Raw genomic sequence first — 22,958 nt, forward strand, 5'->3', positions numbered from 1 at the left:
AAGGGTTCTTGGGGTCCCCCCGTGTGTCCCCCCTCAATATTAACAGTTCTTAGGGTCCCCCTGACATTAAGGGTTCTTGGGGTCCCCCCGTGTTCCCCCCACATTAAAGGTCCTTGAGGTCCCCCTGACATTAAGGGTCTTTGGGGTCCCCCCGTTTTACCCTCCCCACCCATTAAGGGTCTCTGGGGATCTTAGGGTCCCCCCTCAGCCTCAAGGGAGTCCTCTGGGCTCATTGGGGTCCCCCCATGCCCCCCTAACATTAAGGTTCTTTGGGGTCCCCCCCTTTTAACACCCCCCCCATTAAGGGTCCCTGGAGATCTTGGGGTCCTCCTCAGCCTCAAGGGGGTCCCTGGGGTTCCCCCCTTTTACCACCCCCCATTAAGGGTCTCTGGGGATCTTGGGGTCCCCCCCAACCTCAAAGGGGTCCCCTGGGGTCCCCCCCTTTTACCTCCTCCAACTAAGGGTCTCTGGGGATCTTGGGGTCCCCCCCCAACCTCAAAGGGGTCCCCTGGGCTCATTGGGGTCCTCCCATGTCCCCCCCAAAATTAAGGGTCCCTGAGGTTTCCCCCTTTTATCCCCCCCCCATTAAGGGTCCCTGGAGATCTTGGGGTCCCCCCCCAACCTCAAAGGGGTCCCCTGGGGTCCCCCCCCTTTTAACCCCCCCTCCCCATTAAGGGTCTCTGGGAATCTTGGGGTCCCCCTTCAGGCTCAAGGGGGTCCCCCCCTACCTGCGAGGGCCAAGAGGAGGGGGGGCAGCAGCCGAGCGGCTCCCATCGAGGAGGAGGAGGAGGAAGATGGGGAGGAAGAGGAAGAGGAAGAGGAAGAGGAAGAGGAAGAGGAGGAAGATGGGGAGGAAGAAGGAGGAGGAGGAGGAGGAAGATGGGGAGGAAGATGGGGAGGAAGATGGGGAGGAAGATGGGGAGGAAGATGGGGAGGAAGAGGAAGAGGAGGAAGATGGGGAGGAGGAAGAAGATGGGGATGAAGAGAATGGGGGAGCGGTGAGGAGGAAGAGGAGGAAGATGGGGAGGAAGAGGAGGAGGAAGAGGAAGATGAAGAGGATGGTGAGGAGGAGGAAGAGGGGATGAAGGGAATGGGGGGACGAGGAGGAGGAAGAGGAGGAGGAGGAGGAAGATGGGGATGAAGAAAAAGGACGAGGAGGAAGAGGATGGGGAGGAAGAAGAAGGAGGAAGAGGATGGTGAGGAGGAGGAGGGAGAGGAAGAGGAGGGTAGGGATGAAGGGAATGGAGGGGGAACGATGAGGGGGTGGAGAGGAAGAGGAGGAGGAGGAGGAAGATTATTATGGGGAGGAGGAGGATGAAGATGGGGATGAAGGAGGAGGAGGAGGAGGAGGAGGAGGAAGAGGAAGAGGAAGAGGAGGAGGAAGGCTGGGGAGGAGGAGGATGAGGATGGGGAGGAAGAACAGAATAGGGGGGAGGAGGATGGGGAGGAAGATGGAGAAATGGGGAGGAAGCGGGTGAGGATGAGGAGGAAGAGGAAGAGGATTATGGGGAAGAGGAAGAGGAAGACGGGGATGAAGGCAGCGCCGATGCTGCCGCGCGCGGAGGCGACGGAACCGCCCGATACCGCTCCTCCCCCACCCCCGGCCGGTGCTCAGCGGTGCTCAGCACCCCCAAAACGAGCCAGGATAGAGCCCCCCCGAGCCAGGATGGGATCGATGGTGCTCAGCGGTGCTCAGGACCCCCAAAACGAGCCAGGATAGAGCCCCCCCCCGAGCCAGGAGGGGATCGATGGTGCTCAGCGGTGCTCAGGACCCCCAAAACGAGCCAGGATAGAGCCCCCCCCGAGCCAGGAGGGGATCGATGGTGCTCAGCACCCCCAAAACGAGCCAGGATAGAGCCCCCCCGAGCCAGGATGGGATCGATGGTGCTCAGCGCCGCTCAGGACCCCCAAAACGAGCCAGGATAGAGCCCCCCCGAGCCAGGATGGGATCGATGGTGCTCAGCGCCGCTCAGGACCCCCAAAACGAGCCAGGATAGAGCCCCCCCCGAGCCAGGAGGGGATCGATGGTGCTCAGCGCCGCTCAGGACCCCCAAAACGAGTCAGGATAGAGCCCCCCCCGAGCCAGGAGGGGATCGATGGTGCTCAGGACCCCCAAAACGAGCCAGGATAGGGCCCCCCCCGAGCCAGGAGGGGATCGATGGTGCTCAGCGCCGCTCAGGACCCCCAAAACGAGCCAGGATAGAGCCCCCCCCGAGCCAGGAGGGGATCGATGGTGCTCAGCACCCCCAAAACGAGCCAGGATAGAGCCCCCCCCGAGCCAGGAGGGGATCGATGGTGCTCAGCACCCCCAAAACGAGCCAGGATAGAGCCCCCCCCGAGCCAGGAGGGGATCGATGGTGCTCAGCACCCCCAAAACGAGCCAGGATAGAGCCCCCCCCCGAGCCAGGAGGGGATCGATGGTGCTCAGCGCCGCTCAGGACCCCCAAAACGAGCCAGGATAGAGCCCCCCCCGAGCCAGGAGGGGATCGATGGTGCTCAGCGCCGCTCAGGACCCCCAAAACGAGCCAGGATAGAGCCCCCCCGTGCATGATCAGCAAAAACCAGTAGAGCTCAGAGCAGCCCAGTCCAGCCCAGTATAAATCAATACAGCCCAGTATAGACCAGTACAAACCAGTCCAGCTCAGTGCAGCCCAGTAAAGCCCAGTAAAGCCCAGTCCAGCCCAGAACATCCCAGTAGAGCCCAGTCCAGCCCAGTATAGCCCAGCGCAGATCAACACAGCCCAGTCCAGCCCAGTATAAACCAGTCCAGCCCAGTATAAACCAGTCCAGCTCAGTGCAGCCCAGTATAGACCAGTCCAGCCCAGTATAAATCAATGCAGCCCAGCACAGCCCAGTACAAACCAGTCCAGCTCAGTGCAGCCCAGTAAAGCCCAGTCCAGCCCACAACATCCCAGTAGAGCCCAGTCCAGCCCAGCCCAGTAGAGTCCAGTATAAATCAATACAGCCCAGTCCAGCCCAGTATAAACCAGTCCAGCCCAGTGCAGCCCAGTAAAGCCCAGTCCAGCCCAGAACATCCCAGTAGAGCCCAGTCCAGCCCAGAACATCCCAGTAGAGCCCAGTCCAGTCCAGCCCAGTAGAGTCCAGTGCAGATCAATACAGCCCACTCCAACCCAGTATGGACCAGTCCAGCCCAGTATGGACCAGTCCAGCCCAGTATAGACCAGTCCAGCCCAGTCCAGCCCAGCTCAGGGCGTTGAGGGGGCTCTGGTGGAGCTCAGCCAGTAGATGCGCACCTTCTTCTTGTGGTGGTGGACGCCGTAGGCCCCCGCGACCACCAGCCCGGAGACCACCAGCACCGCCAGTGCCACCAGTGCCGCCAGCGGCGCCTTGCGGCCGTCGTCTGGTGGAGAGAGGGAAGGTCAGAGGTGCTGAGGGACCTTCAGAACCCCTGAGACCACCAGAACCACCAAGACCACCACCACCTCCAGGACCCGCAGGACCTCCAGGACCTCCAAGACCCTCAGGACCTCCAAGACCCTCAAGACCCTCAGGACCTCAAGACCCTCAGGATCCCGAAGACCCTCAGGACCCTCAGGACCTCCAGGACCCTCAAGACCTCCAAGACCCTCAGGACCTCCAGGACACTCAGGACCTCCAGGACTTAAGACCTCCAATACCCTCAGGACCTCAAGACCCTCAGGACCCTCAGGACTCCCAGGACCACCAGGACCCTCAGGACCTCCAGGACCTTCAGGACACTCAAGACCCAAGGGACCTCCAGACCCTCAGGACCCCCAAGACCCTCAAGACCCTCAGGACCTCCAGGATCCTCAGGACCTCCAGGACCCTCAAGACCTCCAGGACCCTCAAGATCTCCAAGACCCTCATGACCTCCAAGACCCTCAGGACCTCCAGGATCCTCAGGACCTCCAGGACCCTGAAGACCTCCAAGACCCTCAGGATCTCCAAGACCCTCAAGACCCTCAGGACCTCCAGGATCCTCAGGACCTCCAGGACCCTCAAGACCTCCAGGACCCTCAAGATCTCCAAGACCCTCATGACCTCCAAGACCCTCAGGACCTCCAGGATCCTCAGGACCTCCAGGACCCTGAAGACCTCCAAGACCCTCAGGATCTCCAAGACCCTCAAGACCCTCAGGACCTCCAGGACCCTCAAGACCTCCAATACCCTCAGGACCTCAAGACCCTCAGGACCCTCGGGACTCCCAGGACCACCAGGACCCTCAGGACCTCCAGGACCCTCAGGACCTCCAGACCTTCAGGACCCTCAGGATCTCCAAGACCCTCAGGACCCCCAGGACCTCCAGGACCCTCAGGATCTCCAGGACCCTCAGGCCCCTCAGGACCTCCAGGCCCGCCGTCCCCACTCACGCTGCACCCAGACGGTGACGTTCCTCTCAGCAGCACCCAACGGGTTGGTGGCGCGGCAGCGGTAGACGCCGGCGTCGGCGCGGGTGACGGAACGCGGCACTCCGACCGGGAAGGGTTCTCCATCCTTGGTGCACACCAGGAGGGGTCGGGGGTTCCCCCACGCCCAACACCGCAGGGTCTCATCCTGTCCCTCCGTCCAGTTCTGGTTGGAAGGGCAGGAGGTGTCCTCCATGCGGGGTTGATCTGGAGGAGAAGATGGAAGAACCTCAGTTCTTGGTCAAAGGACTTTGCCCGAGGCAGAAGAAGGTCAAGGGAGAAGGAGAAGGAGGTCCTGGTTGACAACAGCTGACCGTGAGCCAGCGGTGGCCAAGAGGGCCACCAGCATCCTGGCTTGGATCAGCCATGGGGTGGCCAGAAGGTCCACGGAAGGGATTGTCCCCATTGTGCCACCTCGAATCTTGGGTTCAGGTTTGGGTTCCTCACTCCAAGAGGGACATTGAGGGGCTGGAGAACATCTGGAGAAGGGAACGGAGCTGGGAAGGGGCTGGAGAACCATGGAAGAGGCTGAGGGATCTGCAGGGGGTTTGGGCTGGAGAAGAGGAGGCTGAAGGGAGACCTCTGAGGACCTGAAAGGAGCTCGTGGTGAGGTGGGTTCTGGGTTCTGCTCCCCAGGAACGAGCGATGGGACGAGAGGAAAGAGCCTGGAGTTGCCCTGGCGGGGAGGTTTGGGTTGGATGGTGGGAACGGTTCCTTCCTGGAAAGGGCGGAGAAGGGTTGGAAGCGGCCGCGCAGGGACGTGGTGGAACCTCCGTCCCCGGAGGGCTTCAAACCACGTGGAGCTGTGGTTCTTCTGGAGAGGGTTTGGTGGCGTCGGGGTTGACGGTTGGATTGGATGATCTCTAAAGTCTTCGTCAGCCTCAACGGTTCCAGCGAGGGATTACACCAGGGGACATGGGTTCGGATGAGGGCCACGGGATTTGGCCCCAGGGCCATGAGATTCGGCACCAGGGCCACGAGATTTGGCCCCAGGGCCACGGGATTTGGCCCCAGGGCCATGAGATTTGGCACCAGGGCCAAGAGATTTAGCATGAGGGCCATGAGATTTGCCCCCAGGGCCACGAGATTTGGCCCCAGGGCAAAGAGATTTTGCCCCAGGGCAAAGAGATTTGGCCCAAGAGCCACGGGATTTGGCCCCAGGGCCATGAGATTCGGCACAAGGGCCACATTTGGCCCCAGGGCAAAGATATTTGTCCCCAGGGCCACGAGATTTGGCCCCAGGGCCACGACATTTGTCCCCAGGGCCAAGAGTTTTGGCACCAGGGCCACAAGATTTTGCCCCAGGGCAAAGATATTTGGCCCCAGGGCCATGAGATTCGGCACGATGGCCACGAGATTTGGCCCCAGGGCCAAGAGTTTTGGCACCAGGGCCATGAGATTTGACCCAAGAGCCACGGGATTTGGCCCCAGGGCCATGAAATTTGTCCCCAGGGCCACGAGATTTTGCCCCAGGGCAAAGAGATTTGGCCCCAGGGCCATAAGATTTAGCACAAGGGCTACGACATTTGGCCCCAGAACCATGAGATTTGGCCCCAGGGCCACGAGATTTGGCCGGATGGCCACGAGATTCGGCGCCGCACCCCCTCCGCCCCACTCACAGCTGACCCACAGCGTGGCCGCGGCGGAGCTCTTCCGCACCGTCCGGTTGCCCACGTTGAGTTGCGCTTCGCAGGTGAACTCCGTTCCGTCGTCTTCCTCGGCGGCCGTCAGGTCCAGGCGCACGGGACCCTCTGCCCACGGCACCGGGGGCCGGTGGCTACCGCGGAGCCGCAGTGTCAGCCCCGGGGGCCGGCTGGGCTCTGAGGAGCACTCGATGCTCACCAGATCCTTGGAAGAGGCGTTGGGTTTGCTGATGGACACGTGAGGCTCGGGGAGGTCTGCGGTGGGGAGGGAGGTGGCGGCCAATGGCTTCGGGTGTTGGGATCCCGGCCAAGAGCTGCCGGATCCACCACGTGGATCATCCCAAGCTTTTCCACCTCTGGAACTCATTGGTGGATCCACCACGTGGATCATCCCAAGCTTTTCCACCTCTGGAACCCATTGGTGGATCCACCACTCGGCTCATCCCAAGCTTTTCCACCTCTGGAACCCATTGGTGGATCCACCACTCGGCTCATCCCAAGCTTTTCCACCTCTGGAACCCATTGGTGGATCCACCACGTGGATCATCCCAAGATTTTCCACCCCTGGGACCCATTGGTGGATCCACCACGTGGATCATCCCAAGCTTTTCCACCTCTGGGACCCATTGGTGGATCCACCACTCGGCTCATCCCAAGCTTTTCCACCTCTGGAACCCATTGGTGGATCCACCACGTGGATCATCCCAAGCTTTTCCACCTCTGGGACCCATTGGTGGATCCACCACGTGGATCATCCCAAGCTTTTCCACCTCTGGAACTCATTGGTGGATCCACCACGTGGATCATCCCAAGCTTTTCCACCTCTGGGACCCATTGGTGGATCCACCACGTGGATCATCCCAAGCTTTTCCACCTCTGGAACTCATTGGTGGATCCACCACGTGGATCATCCCAAGCTTTTCCACCGCTGGAACCCATTGGTGGATCCACCACGTGGATCATCCCAAGATTTTCCACCCCTGGGACCCATTGGTGGATCCACCACTTGGTTCATCCCAAGCTTTTCCACCTCTGGAACCCATTGGTGGATCCACCACACGGATCATCCCAAGCTCTCCCACCTCTGGAACCCATTGGTGGATCCACCACTTGGATCATCCCAAGGTTTTCCACCTCTGGAACCCATTGGTGGATCCACCACGTGGATCATCCCAAGATTTTCCACCCCTGGGACCCATTGGTGGATCCACCACGTGGATCATCCCAAGCTTTTCCACCTCTGGAACCCATTGGTGGATCCACCACGTGGATCATCCCAAGCTTTTCCACCTCTGGAACCCATTGGTGGATCCACCACGTGGATCATCCCAAGCTTTTCCACCTCTGGAACCCATTGGTGGATCCACCACGTGGATCATCCCAAGCTTTTCCACCTCTGGAACCCATTGGTGGATCCACCACTCAGCTCATCCCAAAGAAATTCCTGCTCAAGCTCTGATGGATCCACCACCAACCTCATCCCAAAGAAGTTTCTCCTCAAGCTCCGATGGATCCACCATCAACCTCATCCCAAAGAGGTTTCTCCTCAAGCTCTGATGGATCCACCACTCCACCTCATCCCAAAGACCCTTTGGTGGACCCATCTCCCTCCTCACCCCAGAGAAGCTCCTGCTCAAGCTCTGATGGATCCACCACCAACCTCATCCCAAAGCCGCTCCCTCTAAAGCTCTACCAGATCCAACCCTTGGCTCATCCCAACCTCTGGACCCCAACTGTGTCCCATCTCCACCCCAGTTCACCCCATCCCACTGCCCCTCCAGGGTTTGGAGCTCCTCAGGTCCACCACACGCTTTTCCCCCTTCCTACATTCCTGGAACCCAACGGATGGGACCACCACAACCACCTTGAAGAGCTTCTCACCGTAAGCCAACACCGTAAAAGTCGCCATCTTCCTTTCTCCAAAGCAGGAGAAGTAGCAGAAGACAACGGAGAAGGGTTCGGTGATGTTCCGGAGTCGGACGCTGAGCCAACCTGGACCCTGTCCCACCCGTTCTTTGGTGAGGGAGGTCTCGAGTCCTCCCGGTGCTCCGTCATCGCGGCAGTTGTTGGAGCAGTTCAGCAGCACTGTCCCACCATAACCCACCTCTGAGGTCCCCTCTACCGTCACCTCGAAGGGCTCAGAAGGTCCTGGAATGGGGATGGTCAGGAGTGGGATGAGCTGCCACCAACGTGGAGGGTTGGGATGAAGGTGGGATGGGTTGGGATGAAGGTGGGATGGGTTGGGATGAAGGTGGGGTGGGTTGGGATGAAGGTGGGATGGGTTGGGATGAAGGTGGGATGGGTTGGGATGAAGGTGTGGAGGGTTGGGATGAAGGTGTGGAGGGTTGGGATGAAGGTGGGATGGGTTGGGATGAAGGTGTGGAGGTTGGGATGAAGATGTGGAGGGTTGGGATGAAGGTGTGGAGGGTTGGGATGAAGGTGGGATGGGTTCGGATGAAGGTGGGATGGGTTGGGATGAAGGTGGGATGGGTTGGGATGAAGGTGTGGAGGGTTGGGATGAAGGTGTGGAGGGTTGGGATGAAGGTGTGGAGGGTTGGGATGAAGGTGGGATGGGTTGGGATGAAGGTGTGGAGGTTGGGATGAAGATGTGGAGGGTTGGGATGAAGGTGTGGAGGGTTGGGATGAAGGTGTGGAGGGTTGGGATGAAGGTGTGGAGGGTTGGGATGAAGGTGTGGAGGGTTGGGATGAAGGTGTGGAGGGTTGGGATGAAGGTGTGGAGGGTTGGGATGAAGGTGTGGAGGGTTGGGATGAAGGTGGGATGGGTTGGGATGAAGGTGGGATGGGTTGGGATGAAGGTGGGATGGGTTGGGATGAAGGTGTGGAGGGTTGGGATGAAGGTGCGGAGGGTTGGGATGAAGGTGTGGAGGGTTGGGATGAAGGTGGGATGGGTTGGGATGAAGGTGGGATGGGTTGGGATGAAGGTGGGAAGGGTTGGGATGAAGGTGGGATGGGTTGGGATGAAGGTGGGATGGGTTGGGATGAAGGTGTGGAGGGTTGGGATGAAGGTGTGGAGGGTTGGGATGAAGGTGTGGAGGGTTGGGATGAAGGTGGGATGGGTTGGGATGAAGGTGTGGAGGTTGGGATGAAGATGTGGAGGGTTGGGATGAAGGTGTGGAGGGTTGGGATGAAGGTGGGATGGGTTGGGATGAAGGTGTGGAGGGTTGGGATGAAGGTGTGGAGGGTTGGGATGAAGGTGGGATGGGTTGGGATGAAGGTGTGGAGGGTTGGGATGAAGGTGTGGAGGTTGGGATGAAGGTGGGATGGGTTCGGATGAAGGTGGGATGGGTTGGGATGAAGGTGGGATGGGTTGGGATGAAGGTGTGGAGGGTTGGGATGAAGGTGTGGAGGGTTGGGATGAAGGTGTGGAGGGTTGGGATGAAGGTGTGGTGGGTTGGGATGAAGGTGGGATGGGTTGGGATGAAGGTGTGGAGGGTTGGGATGAAGGTGTGGAGGTTGGGATGAAGGTGGGATGGGTTGGGATGAAGGTGTGGAGGGTTGGGATGAAGGTGTGGAGGGTTGGGATGAAGGTGTGGAGGGTTGGGATGAAGGTGGGATGGGTTGGGATGAAGGTGTGGAGGGTTGGGATGAAGGTGGGATGGGTTGGAATGAAGGTGTGGAGGGTTGGGATGAAGGTGTGGTGGGTTGGGATGAAGGTGGGATGGGTTGGGATGAAGGTGTGGAGGGTTGGGATGAAGGTGTGGAGGTTGGGATGAAGGTGGGATGGGTTGGGATGAAGGTGTGGAGGGTTGGGATGAAGGTGTGGAGGGTTGGGATGAAGGTGTGGAGGGTTGGGATGAAGGTGGGATGGGTTGGGATGAAGGTGTGGAGGGTTGGGATGAAGGTGTGGAGGTTGGGATGAAGGTGTGGAGGGTTGGGATGAAGGTGGGATGGGTTGGGATGAAGGTGTGGAGGGTTGGGATGAAGGTGGGATGGGTTGGAATGAAGGTGTGGAGGGTTGGGATGAAGGTGGGATGGGTTGGGACACATGGGGATGAGTTGGGACCACCAGGACCCTGGAGACCCTCACAACCTCCAGAACCTTGGAGACCACCAGGACCATGGAGAACCTCAGAGAGACCACCAGGACCCTGAAGACCCTCAGATATGTCCCCAACTGGGTTGGGGTGAAGGTGTGGAGGTGGCTTGGGATGGCGGTGGGATGAACCGGGATACGGAGGATGTCCCAGTTGGATTGGGATGAGCCGAGCCCCAAAGGCAGCACTCACCGCCCCGAACCAGGAGCAGCCCCGCGAGCCACCACGCACGGACACCACCGCGGGACATCACCGGAGCCGCACGCCAGAAGCCACGGGACCGGGAGCAGAAGCCCATCACCGCGGCACAGGGCTTCGGTGAGGGAAGAACCCAACTCAGGGACACGCGGTCCCCACTCGGTGGCCACAACGACTTCTCTCCATCCTTCCTCTCCACCCGGCTCCGTCCCAACCCCACCGTGCCGGAAGTCGGTGGGCAAATGGCGGCCCAAGGAAGGAAGGAAGTGGGGTTTGGGTCTCACGGCGCATGCTCGGTGTGACCACGGCCACCAGGAACTCAACGTAGCGGAGATCCCTCAGGATTCCGTTGGCCCAACCCCAACCGAGGTCACGGCGCCGCCTTTATTGATGCAACTCAACACAAGAGCATCTTCCACCATCTCTGGTGGCTTCATCTCCCTCGCTTCGGCCCCGAGTGCCACCACCACCACAGCGCTGAAGGCTCCGGATTCAACCCCGGATGCTCCTCAAGGACCACCGAGACCTCCTGATCACCACAGGACGCTGAGATCCTTGAGCCTTCCAGGACCTCCAAGACCACCAGGACAACTTGGATCTCTCAAGGGGTCACGTTCGGGGAGAAGAGGAACATCTCCACCATGGAGGCGTTGGCGTTCCACCACCTCCAGCGTCCCAACCGCATGTCCTCGGCGCCGTCTCATGGTAGCGTCCACCATCACGTCCGGATGGAGCCGGTGGCCACGGTGCTCAACCCTTGATGGGGCACTTGGCCATGGCCAAAGGGCTGCCAAGTCCTCCACCACCTCCACCGGCTACGGTTGAGCCTTCGGTGAGGAACCGTTGAGAGCGGTGGTCTCCTTTGAGCGCAGTCGCTCCATCTCCAACTGCTTCTGCTGCAGTCGGTACCGCCGCATCTTCTTCTGGCGGTAGTAGATGCTGTAGATCAACCCACCGGTGAGCAGAGCGACCACCGAGGCCAACGCCAACAGCACCGGGAGCAGCACCTCAGGGTCGTGGTCTAAGGAGAGACGGGAGCGGTGGTCAGAAGTGCTGAGGAGCCCTCAGAACCTCCCCATGGACCACCAGGGCCCTGGAGACCCTCAGGACCTCCAGGACCCTGGAGACCACCAGGACCATGGAGACCCTCAGAACCTCCAGGACCTCAGAGACCTCCAGGACCATGGAGACCCTCAGAACCTCCAGGACCTCAGAGACCTCCAGGACCATGGAGACCCTCAGAACCTCCAGGACCTCAGAGACCTCCAGGACCATGGAGACCCTCAGGACCTCCAGGACCCTGGAGACCACCAGGACCATGGAGACCCTCAAGACCACAAGGACTCTGGAGACCCTCAGAACCTCCAGGACCTCAGAGACCACCAGGACCCTGGAGACCCTCAGAACCTCCGGGACCTCAGAGACCTCCAGGACCATGGAGACCCTCAGGACCTCCAGGACCTCAGAGACCACCAGGACAACGGAGACCCCCAAGACCATGGAGACCCTCAAGACCACAAGGACTCTGGAGAGCCTCAGAACCTCCAGGACCTGAGAGACCACCAGGACCATGGAGAGTCTCAGGACCTCAGAGACCACCAGTATCTATGAGACCTCCAGGATCCCTGAGACCATCAGGACCCTCAGGACCTCCAAGACCCTCAGGATCCCCAAGGTCCTCAGAACCCCTGGGACCCCCAAGATCCTGGAGACCCTCAGGACCTTCAAGACCCTCAAGACCACCAGGACCCTGGAGACCTTCAGAACCTCCAGGACCTCAGAGACCACCAGTATCTCTGAGACCTCCAGGATCCCAAAAACCACCAGGACCCTCAGGACCCCTGAGACCTCCAAGACCCTCAGGAACCTCAGGACCTCAAGAGCCTCAGGACCTCCAGGACCCTCAGGACCCCCAGGACTTCCAGGACCCTCAGGACCTCCAGGACCCTCAGGACCTCCAGGACTTCCAGGACCCTTAGGACCCCCAGGACCTCCAGGACCCTCAGGACATCCAGGACCCTCGGGACCTCCAGGACCCTCAGGAACCTCAGGACCTCAAGAGCCTCAGGACCTCCAGGACCCTCAGGACCCTCAGGACCTCCAGGACCCTCAGGACCTCCAGGACCTCCAGGACCCTCGGGACCTCCAGGACCTCCAGGACCCTCAGGAACCTCAGGACTTCCAAGATTCCCAGGACCCCCAGGACCCTCAAGACCTCCAAGACCCTCAGGACCTCCAGGACCTTCAGGACCTTCAGGACCCTCAGGACCTCCAGGACTTCCAGGACCCTCAGGACCCTCAGGACCCTCAGGACCCCCAGGACCTCCAGGACCCTCAAGACCTCCAAGACCCTCAGGACCTCCAGGACCCCCAGGACCTCCAGGCCCCTCAGGACCTCCAGGCCCGCCGTCCCCACTCACGCTGCACCCAGACGGTGACGTTCCTCTCAGCAGCACCCAACGGGTTGGTGGCGCGGCAGCGGTAGACGCCGGCGTCGGCGCGGGTGACGGAACGCGGCACTCCGACGGGGAAGGGTTCTCCATCCTTGGTGCACACCAGGAGGGGTCGGGGGTTCCCCCACGCCCAACACCGCAGGGTCTCATCCTGTCCCTCCGTCCAGTTCTGGTTGGAAGGGCAACTTGGATCATCCAACCAAGGTTTGGCTGCGAGAAGAACCAGAACGACGACAACAAATGAATTCCCACCTGGAATTTTTTCCCTTCCCCGCCCCGGGGATGGAGCCCAACGTCCTCACCGGTGACGAAGAGCCGGATGGGGGCGCTCTTCTTCTGCGCCGTGCCACCCACGGGCATCCTGGCGTAGCAGGTCACCTCCATCCCATCGTCTTTTTGATGGGCCGTCAAGTTGAAGGCCAACGGGGACGGAGCCCATCCCGCCAGGAAGCGGCGCCCGGCGCCGATCCGCACCTCCAGCTCGGCGGAATGCTCCGATTGGAAGGCGCAAAGCCCCGTCGCCGTGGTGCCGGCTGCCAAGATGGTGGCGCTGATGTTCAGCCACGGTGAGGGGAAACCTGTGGGAGATGGAAGATGACGTCGTGGTGGTTTGGTGACACCACAGCACGAAGGCCCTATCCCAGCGCCGCCATCGTTGCCGGAGTCACCGCCGTTGGTACTCACGGTAGATGGAGATGATGACCTCCTTCTGACGTTCCATGGGTCCCACCTTCACGGTGCAAAGAAGAGCGAAGAGCCCCGGTTGGTTGGAGGTCACCACGGCGGTGACCCGGTGGCCATCGCGGTGGCCATCTCGGCTAACGGAGAGTGGCAAAGTGCGGTTGGCGAACGCCAACTGGAATTGCGGTGCCGGGAAGACGCGTCCGACGGCGCAGCTGACGTTGACCATCTCGTTGACCTCCAGGTAAGTGGGAGACTCCACCTGAGGATCCTCTGGGAATTCTGCCACCGGAAAGACCCTGCGCTGAGCCCACTTTATAGGATGGGGGAATCATGGAATCGTTGAGGCTGAGGAAGACTTTAGAGATCATCCAATCCAACCGTCAAACCCGACGCCACCAAACCCTCTCCAGAAGAACCACAGCTCCACGTGGTTTGAAGCCCTCCGGGGACGGAGGTTCCACCACGTCCCTGCGCGGCCGCTTCCAACCCTTCTCCGCCCTTTCCAGGAAGGAACCGTTCCCACCATCCAACCCAAACCTCCCCTGGGGCAACTCCAGGCTCTTTCCTCTCGTCCCATCGCTCGTTCCTGGGGAGCAGAACCCAGAACCCACCTCACCACGAGCTCCTTTCAGGTCCTCAGAGGTCTCCCTTCAGCCTCCTCTTCTCCAGCCCAAACCCCCCGCAGATCCCTCAGCCTCTTCCATGGTTCTCCAGCCCCTTCCCAGCTCCGTTCCCTTCTCCAGATGTTCTCCAGCGCCTCAATGTCCCTCTTGGAGTGAGGAACCCAAAACCGAACCCAAGATTTGAGGTGGCACCTCCGCAGGGGGACAATCCCTTCCGTGGACCTTCTGGCCACCCCATGGCTGATCCAAGCCAGGATGCTGGTGGCCCTCTTGGCCACCGCTGGCTCACGGTCAGCTGCTGTTGACCATCACCCTCATTCCCTTTTCCACCTCTTCTCCAAGCCTGGACCTGCACGCGGTTGTTGGGACCCAACACTTGGCCTGGTTGAACCCCATCCTGGTGGCCTCGACTCATGGATCCAACCCGTCCTCACCCCTCTCCGGATTCTTCCGGCTCTCCAGGTATGGATCCAGCTTGACCCGATCCCTCTGGAGATCCTCCAGCTGGTTGCCACAACCCCGGTGGAGCAACCACCGGTGAGACGCTGGTGCCCTCTTACCATAGACGGTCAACACCTGCGGTTCGGAAGTTCTCCGGAGGAGTGGTCCGTAGGGCGTCAGGTCAAGCAGCGCTTGGCAAGTGACGTTGTGCCCATCGTGCCAGCGCTGTGCCATCAGCCGGTGCTTCACCAGCGCCTTTACCGGCTCACTCCGGTTGTCCATCTCAAAGGTTTCGGTGTGTAAAGTCTCGTCGCCCAACTTCAGGATCACCGTCAGGTTCTGGATGGGCGCAACGTCGTCTACGCGGCACGTCAACTCGTGGCTCTTTCCCACCTCCAGCTCCGGCGTCGGCTCCAACACCGCCGGCTTCAGCTCACCTAAAGGAGAAACGCAACGTGTGTTGGAGATGATTCCGGTGTGCCGGGATGGAATTCCCACCAAAGCCTCGCGGTTCCTTACCGTAGACGATGAGTTTGGTGGACACCACCTTCCTCTGGCGGTTGCAGGTGTAGAAGTAGATGACGGTGGAGTTCCACTCGGTGACATTCAACAGCTCCACCACAGTTTCCGTTGGCGTCGCCTTCACCAATTTCTTCCGGAACGATGTCTCCACGTTGCCAGGAGTTTCGGGATTCCGACACGTGGTCTCCAATCTCAACCGGATGGAACCACCGTATTCCACCACCGGCACCGGCGGTTGAATCAATAGTTCGAAGGAGGCTTCGGACAGTCCTGTTGGGACAATGCAGGAGTTGGGGTTGAGGGGGGTCCTGGAGGAAAGGACCCCCCCCAGGGTCAACCCCAAAGGTCAAGGGGACCCCCAGATTCATCTCCATCCCTGTAACGGTGGGAGAAGATTGAGGGGACCCCCGGTTGATCGCCCTCTCCAGCACAGTGGGGAGAAGGTTGAGGAGGACCCCCCCCGAGTTCATCCTCAAAGTCAAGAGGACCCCAGATTCACCCCCAAAGATCAAAGGGACCCCCAGATTCACCCCCAAAGATCAAAGGGACCCCCAGAGTCAACACTAAAGATCAAAGGGACCCCCAGAGTCAACCGTAAAGGTTGAGGGGACCCCCCCAGACTCATCCCCAAAGATCAAAGAGACCCCCAGATGCAACCCTGAAGGTCGAGGGGACCCCCAGACTCATCCCCGAGGGTCGAGAGGACCCCAGGCTCATCCACGAAGGTCAAGAGAACCCCTCAGACTCATTCCCAAGGGTCAAGAGGACCCCTCAGACTCATTCCCAAGGGTCAAGAGGACCCCTCAGACTCATCCTCGAGGGTCGAGAGGACCCCCAGACTCATCCCTGAGGGTCAAGAGGACCCCAGACTCATTCCCAAGTGTCGAGAGGACCCCTCAGACTCATCCCCATGGGTTGAGAGGACCCCAGACTCATCTCCAAGGGTCAAGAGGACCCCTCAGACTCATCCTCGAGGGTCGAGAGGACCCTCAGACTCATTCCCATGGGTTGAGAGGATTGAGAGGACCCCAGACTCATTCCCGAGGGTCCAGAGGACCCCCAGACTCATCCCCATGGGTTGAGAGACCCCCAGACTCATCTCCAAGGGTCAAGAGAACCCCTCGGACTCATCTCCAAGGGTTGAGAGGACCCCCAGACTCATCTCCGAGGGTGAAGAGGACCCTCAGACTCATCCCTGAGGATCAAGAGGACCCCCAGACTCATTCTCAAGGGTTGAGAGGACCCCAGACTCATCCCCGAGGGTCGAGAGAACCCCTCAGACTCATCTCCAAGGGTCGAGAGGACCCCCAGACTCATCCCTGAGGGTCAAGAGGACCTCAGACTCATCTCCAAGGGTCGAGAGGACCCCAGACTCATCCCTGAGGGTCGAGAGGACCCCCAGAGTCATCTCCAAGGGTCGAGAGGACCTCAGACTCATTCCCAAGGGTCGAGAGGACCCCTCAGACTCATCCTCGAGGGTCAAGAGGACCCCAGACTCATTCCCAAGGGTTGAGAGGACCCCTCAGACTCATCTCCAAAGGTCGAGAGGACCCCTCACTCATCCCTGAGGGTCGAGAGGACCCCCCGAGTCATCTCCAAGGGTCGAGAGGACCTCAGACTCATTCCCAAGGGTCAAGAGGACCCCTCACTCATCTCCAAGGGTCGAGAGGACCCCAGACTCATTCTCAAGGGTTGAGAGGACCCCAGACTCATCCCCATCCTCGCACGGTGGAGGAAGCTCGAGAAGACCCCTGGAATTCCCACCGGCCCCACTTCCCGGTGCTTTCCTGGTCCCTCGAGGCTCCGGAAGACCCCGGAGGAAGCCCCACTCTCGGGGTGAGTCAGCGCTGTCACGGGTGGGGGAACCCCCGGCAGCAGCCGCTGAGATATTTCCCTCGGCTCGAGCCAAGGGGAAGAGAAATCCCACCCTGCCCTTTCCCGGAATAACGGTCGGCACAAAGAAACGGAAACAAATTCCTGCCGAGGTTCAGGGATTGAGCAACGACAAACAAGATCCGACACCTCGCTGGCGTCCCGGCTCTCCGAGGGGAACCATGGAATGGTTGGGTTGGAAGAACCTCAAAGCCTATCCAGTTCCATCCCTACCACGGGAAGGGACATATCCCACCGGATCAGGGGCTCCAAGATCCATCCAACCTGGCCTTGGGTATCTCCAGGGGTTGGGTGGCCACCACTGCTCCGGGCAACCTGGGAAGGTGGAATGGGTTGGGTTGGAAGGGACCTCCAAAGCCCATCCAACGTGGTCTTGAGCACCTCCAGGGATGGGACCTCAAAGACCATCTGGTTCTACCCCAATCCCATAGGTGAGGACATCTCCTGTTGGATCAGATGGAGACATCAGCTCCTCCACAAACATCTCAGTGACTCCACCGAGCTCCAGTGGTGACGTCCAAGAGCCACCAGCACAAACCATTCAGAGTCACGGAATGCGTTGGGTTGGAAGGGACCTCCAAAGCCCATCCAACGTGGTCTTGAGCACCTCCAGGGATGGGGCAGCCACAAGTCATGCTCGCACGGGAACGCTCGTAATGATGCCACCAACACGCTCATGGTGACACGCTTGTACCCACGTGCTTGTGCCAACACGCTTGTCATGATGCCACCAACACACTCATGGCGACACCCGTGTCACGATGCCACCAACATGCTCATGGTGACACCCGTGTCACGATGCCACCAACACGCTCATGGCGACACCCATGTCATGATGCCACCAACACACTCATGGTGACACACGTGTCACGATGCCACCAACACACTCATGGCGACACCCATGTCACGATGTCACCAACACGTTCATGGTGACACGTGTCTCACAATGCCATCAACACACTCATGATGACACACTCGTACCCACGTGCTTGTGCCAACATGCGTGTCACAATGCCACCAACACACTCATGGCGACACACTTGTCATGATGCCACCAACACACTCATGGTGACACCCGTGTCACGATGCCACCAACACGCTCATGGTGACACACATGTCATGATGCCACCAACACGCTCATGGCGACACCCGTGTCACGATGCCACCAACACACTCATGGCGACACCCGTGTCACGATGCCACCAACACGTTCATGGTGACACCCGTGTCACGATGCCACCAACACACTCATGGTGACACGCGTGTCACGATGCCACCAACACACTCACGGTGACACATTCGCACCCATATCCCTGTGCCGCCACGCGTGTCACCGGGACACGTTCACACCCACCCGCTCGTTGTCACGGCCTCGGCCCCTCCGTGCCGGGGACACCCCCGGGGGGGTCCCCGAGTCCCCGTCACCCCCATCGCAGCGCCCCCCGGTGTCCCCTCACCTGCGATGCCACCCAGAGCGCACACCCAGAGCAGCGGCAGCACCGCGCGGTGCATGGCGGCGGCTCAGCCCTCCGGCAGCACCGGGAGGGATCGGGAGCAACTGGGAGGGATCCGGTTGGGTGTTCTGGGATGGATCCAATCGGGTGTTCTGGGATGGATCCAATCGGGTGTTCCGGGATGGATCCGGTTGGGTCTTCTGGGATGGATCCAATCAGGTGTTCTGGGATGGATCCAATCGGGTGTTCTGGGATGGATCCGGTTGGGTGTTTTGGGATGGATCCAATCGGGTGTTCTGGGATGGATCCAATCAGGTGTTCCGGGATGGATCCGGTTGGGTCTTCTGGGATGGATCCAATCAGGTGTTTTGGGATGGATCCAATCAGGTGTTCCGGGATGGATCCGGTTGGGTCTTCTGGGATGGATCCGGTTGGCTCTTCTGGGATGGATCTGGTTGGGTGTTCTGGGATGGATCCAATCAGGTGTTCTGGGATGGATCCGGTTGGGTCTTCTGGGATGGATCCAATCGGGTGTTCTGGGATGGATCCAATCAGGTGTTCTGGGATGGATCCGGTTGGGTCTTCTGGGATGGATCCAATCAGGTGTTCTGGGATGGATCCAATCGGGTCTTCTGGGATGGATCCAATCGGGTGTTCCGGGATGGATCCGGTTGGCTCTTCTGGGATGGATCTGGTCGGGTGTTCTGGGATGGATCCAATCAGGTGTTCCGGGATGGATCCGGTTGGGTCTTCTGGGATGGATCCAATCGGGTGTTCTGGGATGGATCCGGTTGGGTCTTCTGGGATGGATCCGGTTGGGTCTTCTGGGATGGATCCGGTTGGGTCTTCTGCGATGGATCCGGTTGGGTGTTCTGGGATGGATCCGGTTGGGTGTTCTGGGATGGATCCGGTTGGGTCTTCTGGGATGGATCTGGTTGGGTTCTCCGGGGTCAGTTGGGTCAGGTCTTCTGGGATGGATCCGGTCGGGTGTTCTGGGATGGACCCGGTCAGGTCTTCTGAGATGGATCCGGTTGGGTCTTCTGGGATGGATCCAGTTGGGCACTCTGGGAGCACCGGGATCACTCAGTTCAGGCTCCCAGGATGGGTCCAACTGGGAGCAGTGGGATCTCCAGGATCTCCAGGATGGAGTGGTTCAGGCTTGTTGGGAGCAGCAGGATAGATCCAAACGGGCTCTCTGGGATCACTCGCTCCGGGATCACCGGGATCACTCTCTCCAGGCTCTCCGGGATCTCTCACTCCAGGATCACCGGGATCACTCGCTCCAGGCTCCTGGGACGGGTCCGGTTGGGAGCACCGGGACCAATTGCTCCAGACTCTCCGGGAGCACCGGGATGACTCCGTTCCGGATCTCTTGGATCACGGCGATCGCTCAGTTCCAGACTCTCCGGGAGCACCGGAACGGTTTCGGTTCTCCGCGTCGGGATCGGAGTCTCAGTGTCCCTCTGGGGCTCTGTCTGTTCCTCTCTCGCTCTGTCCGTCCGTCTGTCGGTCCCCTTTGGGTCTGTCTGTCCCTCTCAGGGTCTGTCGGTCCCTCTGTCGCTCCGTTGGTCCCTCTGTCCGTCTGTCAGTTCCTCTGTCCGTCTGTCGGTCCCTCTGTCCGTCTGTCCGTGGGTCTGTTTGTCCCTCTCTGGGTCTGTCTGTCCCTCTGTCGGTCCCTCTGTCGCTCCGTCGGTCCCTCTGTCGCTCTGTCTGTCCCTCTCTGGGTCCGTCGGTCCCTCTGTGGGTCCCTCTGTCCCTCTGTGGGTCCCTCTCTGGGTCTGTCTGTCCGTCTGTCGGTCCCTCTGCGGGTCCCCGCGTGGCTCTGTCTGTCTGTCCGTCCCTCCCCCCTGGGGGCGGGGCTGTAGCATTTCGGTTCTCGGGGAATTCCGCACTGACGGGAACTTCGGCCCCGGGAATGGCCCGGGGGAAAGGGCGGGGGGGGGGGGAAGGGGGGAATTCTTCTGCCCCACAACTGCCCCCCAACTGCCCCACTGTGGCCCCACTGCCCCCCAACGGCCGCACTGCCCCCCCAACTGCCCCCCCCACCGCCCCACTGCCCCCCCACTGCCCCCTAACGGCCGCACTGCCCCCCAACTGCCCCCCCAACTGCCCCCCAACTGTCCCGCTGCCCCCCAACTGCCCCCCAACTGCCCCCCCAACTGCCCCCCAACTGTCCCGCTGCCCCCCAACTGCCCCACTGTGCCCCCACTGCCCCTCAATTGCCCCCCAACGGCCGCACTGCCCCCCCAACTGCCCCACTGCGCCCCCACTGCCCCCCCCAATGCCCCCTAATGGCCGCATTGCTCCCCAACTGCCCCCCAACTGTCCCGCTGCCCCCCCCACTGCCCCCCAACTGCCCCCCCTACTGACCCCCCAAGTGCCTCACTGCCCCCCCTACTGACCCCCAACTGCCCCCCCTACTGACCCCCCAAGTGCCTCACTGCCCCCCCTACTGACCCCCAACTGCCCCCCCACTGCCCCCCCAACGGCTGCACTGCCCCCCAACTGCCCCACTGCCCCCCCAACTGTCCCCCCACGCCCCCAAACTGCCCCCTAACTGTCCCCCCTACTGACCCCCAACTGCTCCCCAACTGCCCCCTCAACTGCTCCCCAACTGCCCCCCCACTCAGCCCCGAACTGGGTTTGGCGGAGCGGGAAGCGCCGGGGGCGCTGAGCTGCCCGGACCGCCCTTCAGCCTCGGCTCAGCACCATCAGGAATCTCTTATCTCAGCGGTGGCCTTGGCCGGAGCTGTGCCCGGTGCAGGATGTGACCCCCCCCCGGACCTGGTGCAGGGTCTGACCCTGGGGCACAACATGGTCCTGGTGCAGGATGTGACCCCCCCCCCGGAACAGGACCCTCCCCTGGTACAGGATGTGACCCCCCCAGGAACAGGACCCTCCCCTGGTACAGGATGTGACCCCCCCAGGAACAGGACCCTCCCCTGGTACAGGATGTGACCCCCCGGACCCCCCCCCAGGTACAGGACCCAACCCTGGTGCAGGATGTGACCCCTCAGACCCAGTTCTGGTGCAGGATGTGATCCCCCAGGTACAGCACCCAACCCTGGTGCAGGATGTGACCCCCCCCCCAGGTACAGGACCCAAACCTGGTGCAGGATGTGACCCCCCCCCCCCAGGTACAGGACCCAAACCTCGTGCAGGATGTGACCCCTCAGACCCTCCCCTGGTGCAGGATGTGATCCCCCCAGGAACAGGACCCAACCCTGGTGCAGGATGTGACCCTCTGGACCTGGTCCTGGGTGAGGATCCACCACTGGCAGAGGCTCCGGTGCAGGATGTGACCCTCCCCGGAACAGGACCCTCCCCGGAACAGGACCCTCCCCTGGTGCAGGATGTGACCCTCTGGACCTGGTCCTGGTGGAGGATGTGACCCCCCCCCAGGAACAGGACCCAAACCTGGTGCAGGATGTGATCCCCCGGACCCTCCCCTGGTACAGGATGTGACCCCCCAGGTACAGGACCCAACCCTGGTGCAGGATGTGACCTCCCAGGCCGTCCCCCAGTGCAGGATGTGACCCCCTGGACCTGGTCCTGGTGCAGGATGTGACCCCCCCCCCCAGGAACAGGACCCTCCCCTGGTGCAGGATGTGACCCCCCCCCCAGGAACAGGACCCTCCCCTGGTGCAGGATGGGCAGGACCCGGGGCAGGATGTGACCGACCCCGCGCAGCGCCGGCCGAGGCTCCTGGCACTGAGCACCGGGCAGGATGTGGCCCTTCCTGGCCCCCCCTCACGCTCACCCCCCAAACCAGCACTGGGACCCCTAAACCGGCACCAGGACCCCCAAAGTGGAACTGGAACCCCCAAACCGGCACTGGGACCCCCCAAACTGGCACTGGGACCCCCAAACTGGCACCGGGACCCCCCAAACCGGCACTGGGACCCCCCAAACTGGCACTGGGACCCCCCAAACTGGCACCGGGACCCCCCAAACCGGCACTGGGACCCCCCAAACTGGCACTGGGACCCCCAAACCGGCACCGGGACCCCCAAACCGGCACTGGGACCTCCAAACCGGCACCGGGATCCCCCAAAGCGGAACTGGGATCCCCCAAACCAGCACTGGGACCCCCAAACTGGCACCAGGACCCCCAAACTGGAACTGGGATCCCCCAAACTGGAACCGGGATCCCCCAAACCGGAATTGGGACCCCCAAACTGGAACTGGGATCCCCCAAACCAGCACTGGGACCCCCAAACTGGCACTGGGACCCTCAAACTATTACCAGAACCCCCGAAACCAGCACTGGGATCCCCCAAACAGGCATTGGGACCCCAAAATCAGCACCAGGAACCCCCCAAACTGGCACTGGAACCCTCAAATCAGCACTGGGATCCCCCAAACTGGCACTGGGACCCCCCCAAACCAGCACTGAAACCTGTTAAACTGCCACTGGGACCCCCCAAACTGTCACTGGGACCCCCCAAACTGCCACTGGGACCTTCAAACCAGCACCAGGACCCCCCAAACTGGCACTGGGATCTCAAAACCAGCACCGGGACCCCCTAAACTGGCACTGAGACCCCCCCAGATTGGGACTGGGACCCAAAACCAAGGACCAGGATCCCCCCAAACTGGCACTG

General features: G+C 60.9%; 1 protein-coding gene across 1 annotated transcript in view; it reads right to left on the bottom strand.

The window, feature by feature from the left end:
* Positions 1-18,499, bottom strand: part of LOC128849524 (basement membrane-specific heparan sulfate proteoglycan core protein-like) — a 31,582-nt gene extending 13,083 nt beyond the window's left edge. Inside the window, exons 1-16 of the mRNA XM_054051743.1 lie at positions 18,358-18,499; positions 15,005-15,277; positions 14,605-14,922; positions 13,422-13,700; positions 13,040-13,315; positions 12,705-12,947; positions 11,104-11,305; positions 10,925-11,040; positions 10,279-10,563; positions 7,913-8,179; positions 6,008-6,286; positions 4,353-4,595; positions 3,214-3,364; positions 1,599-1,620; positions 862-885; positions 729-804 (exon numbers count right to left, since the gene is read on the bottom strand). Of these exons, the coding sequence (XP_053907718.1) occupies positions 729-804; positions 862-885; positions 1,599-1,620; positions 3,214-3,364; positions 4,353-4,595; positions 6,008-6,286; positions 7,913-8,179; positions 10,279-10,563; positions 10,925-11,040; positions 11,104-11,305; positions 12,705-12,947; positions 13,040-13,315; positions 13,422-13,700; positions 14,605-14,922; positions 15,005-15,277; positions 18,358-18,412 (3,109 nt within the window). The 5' untranslated portion in view covers positions 18,413-18,499. The remainder of the gene's footprint in view (positions 1-728; positions 805-861; positions 886-1,598; positions 1,621-3,213; positions 3,365-4,352; positions 4,596-6,007; positions 6,287-7,912; positions 8,180-10,278; positions 10,564-10,924; positions 11,041-11,103; positions 11,306-12,704; positions 12,948-13,039; positions 13,316-13,421; positions 13,701-14,604; positions 14,923-15,004; positions 15,278-18,357) is intronic.
* Positions 18,500-22,958: the final 4,459 nt, after the last annotated feature.

This window comes from Cuculus canorus, chromosome 30, assembly GCF_017976375.1.
Source record: "Cuculus canorus isolate bCucCan1 chromosome 30, bCucCan1.pri, whole genome shotgun sequence".
NCBI lineage: Eukaryota > Metazoa > Chordata > Aves > Cuculiformes > Cuculidae > Cuculus > Cuculus canorus.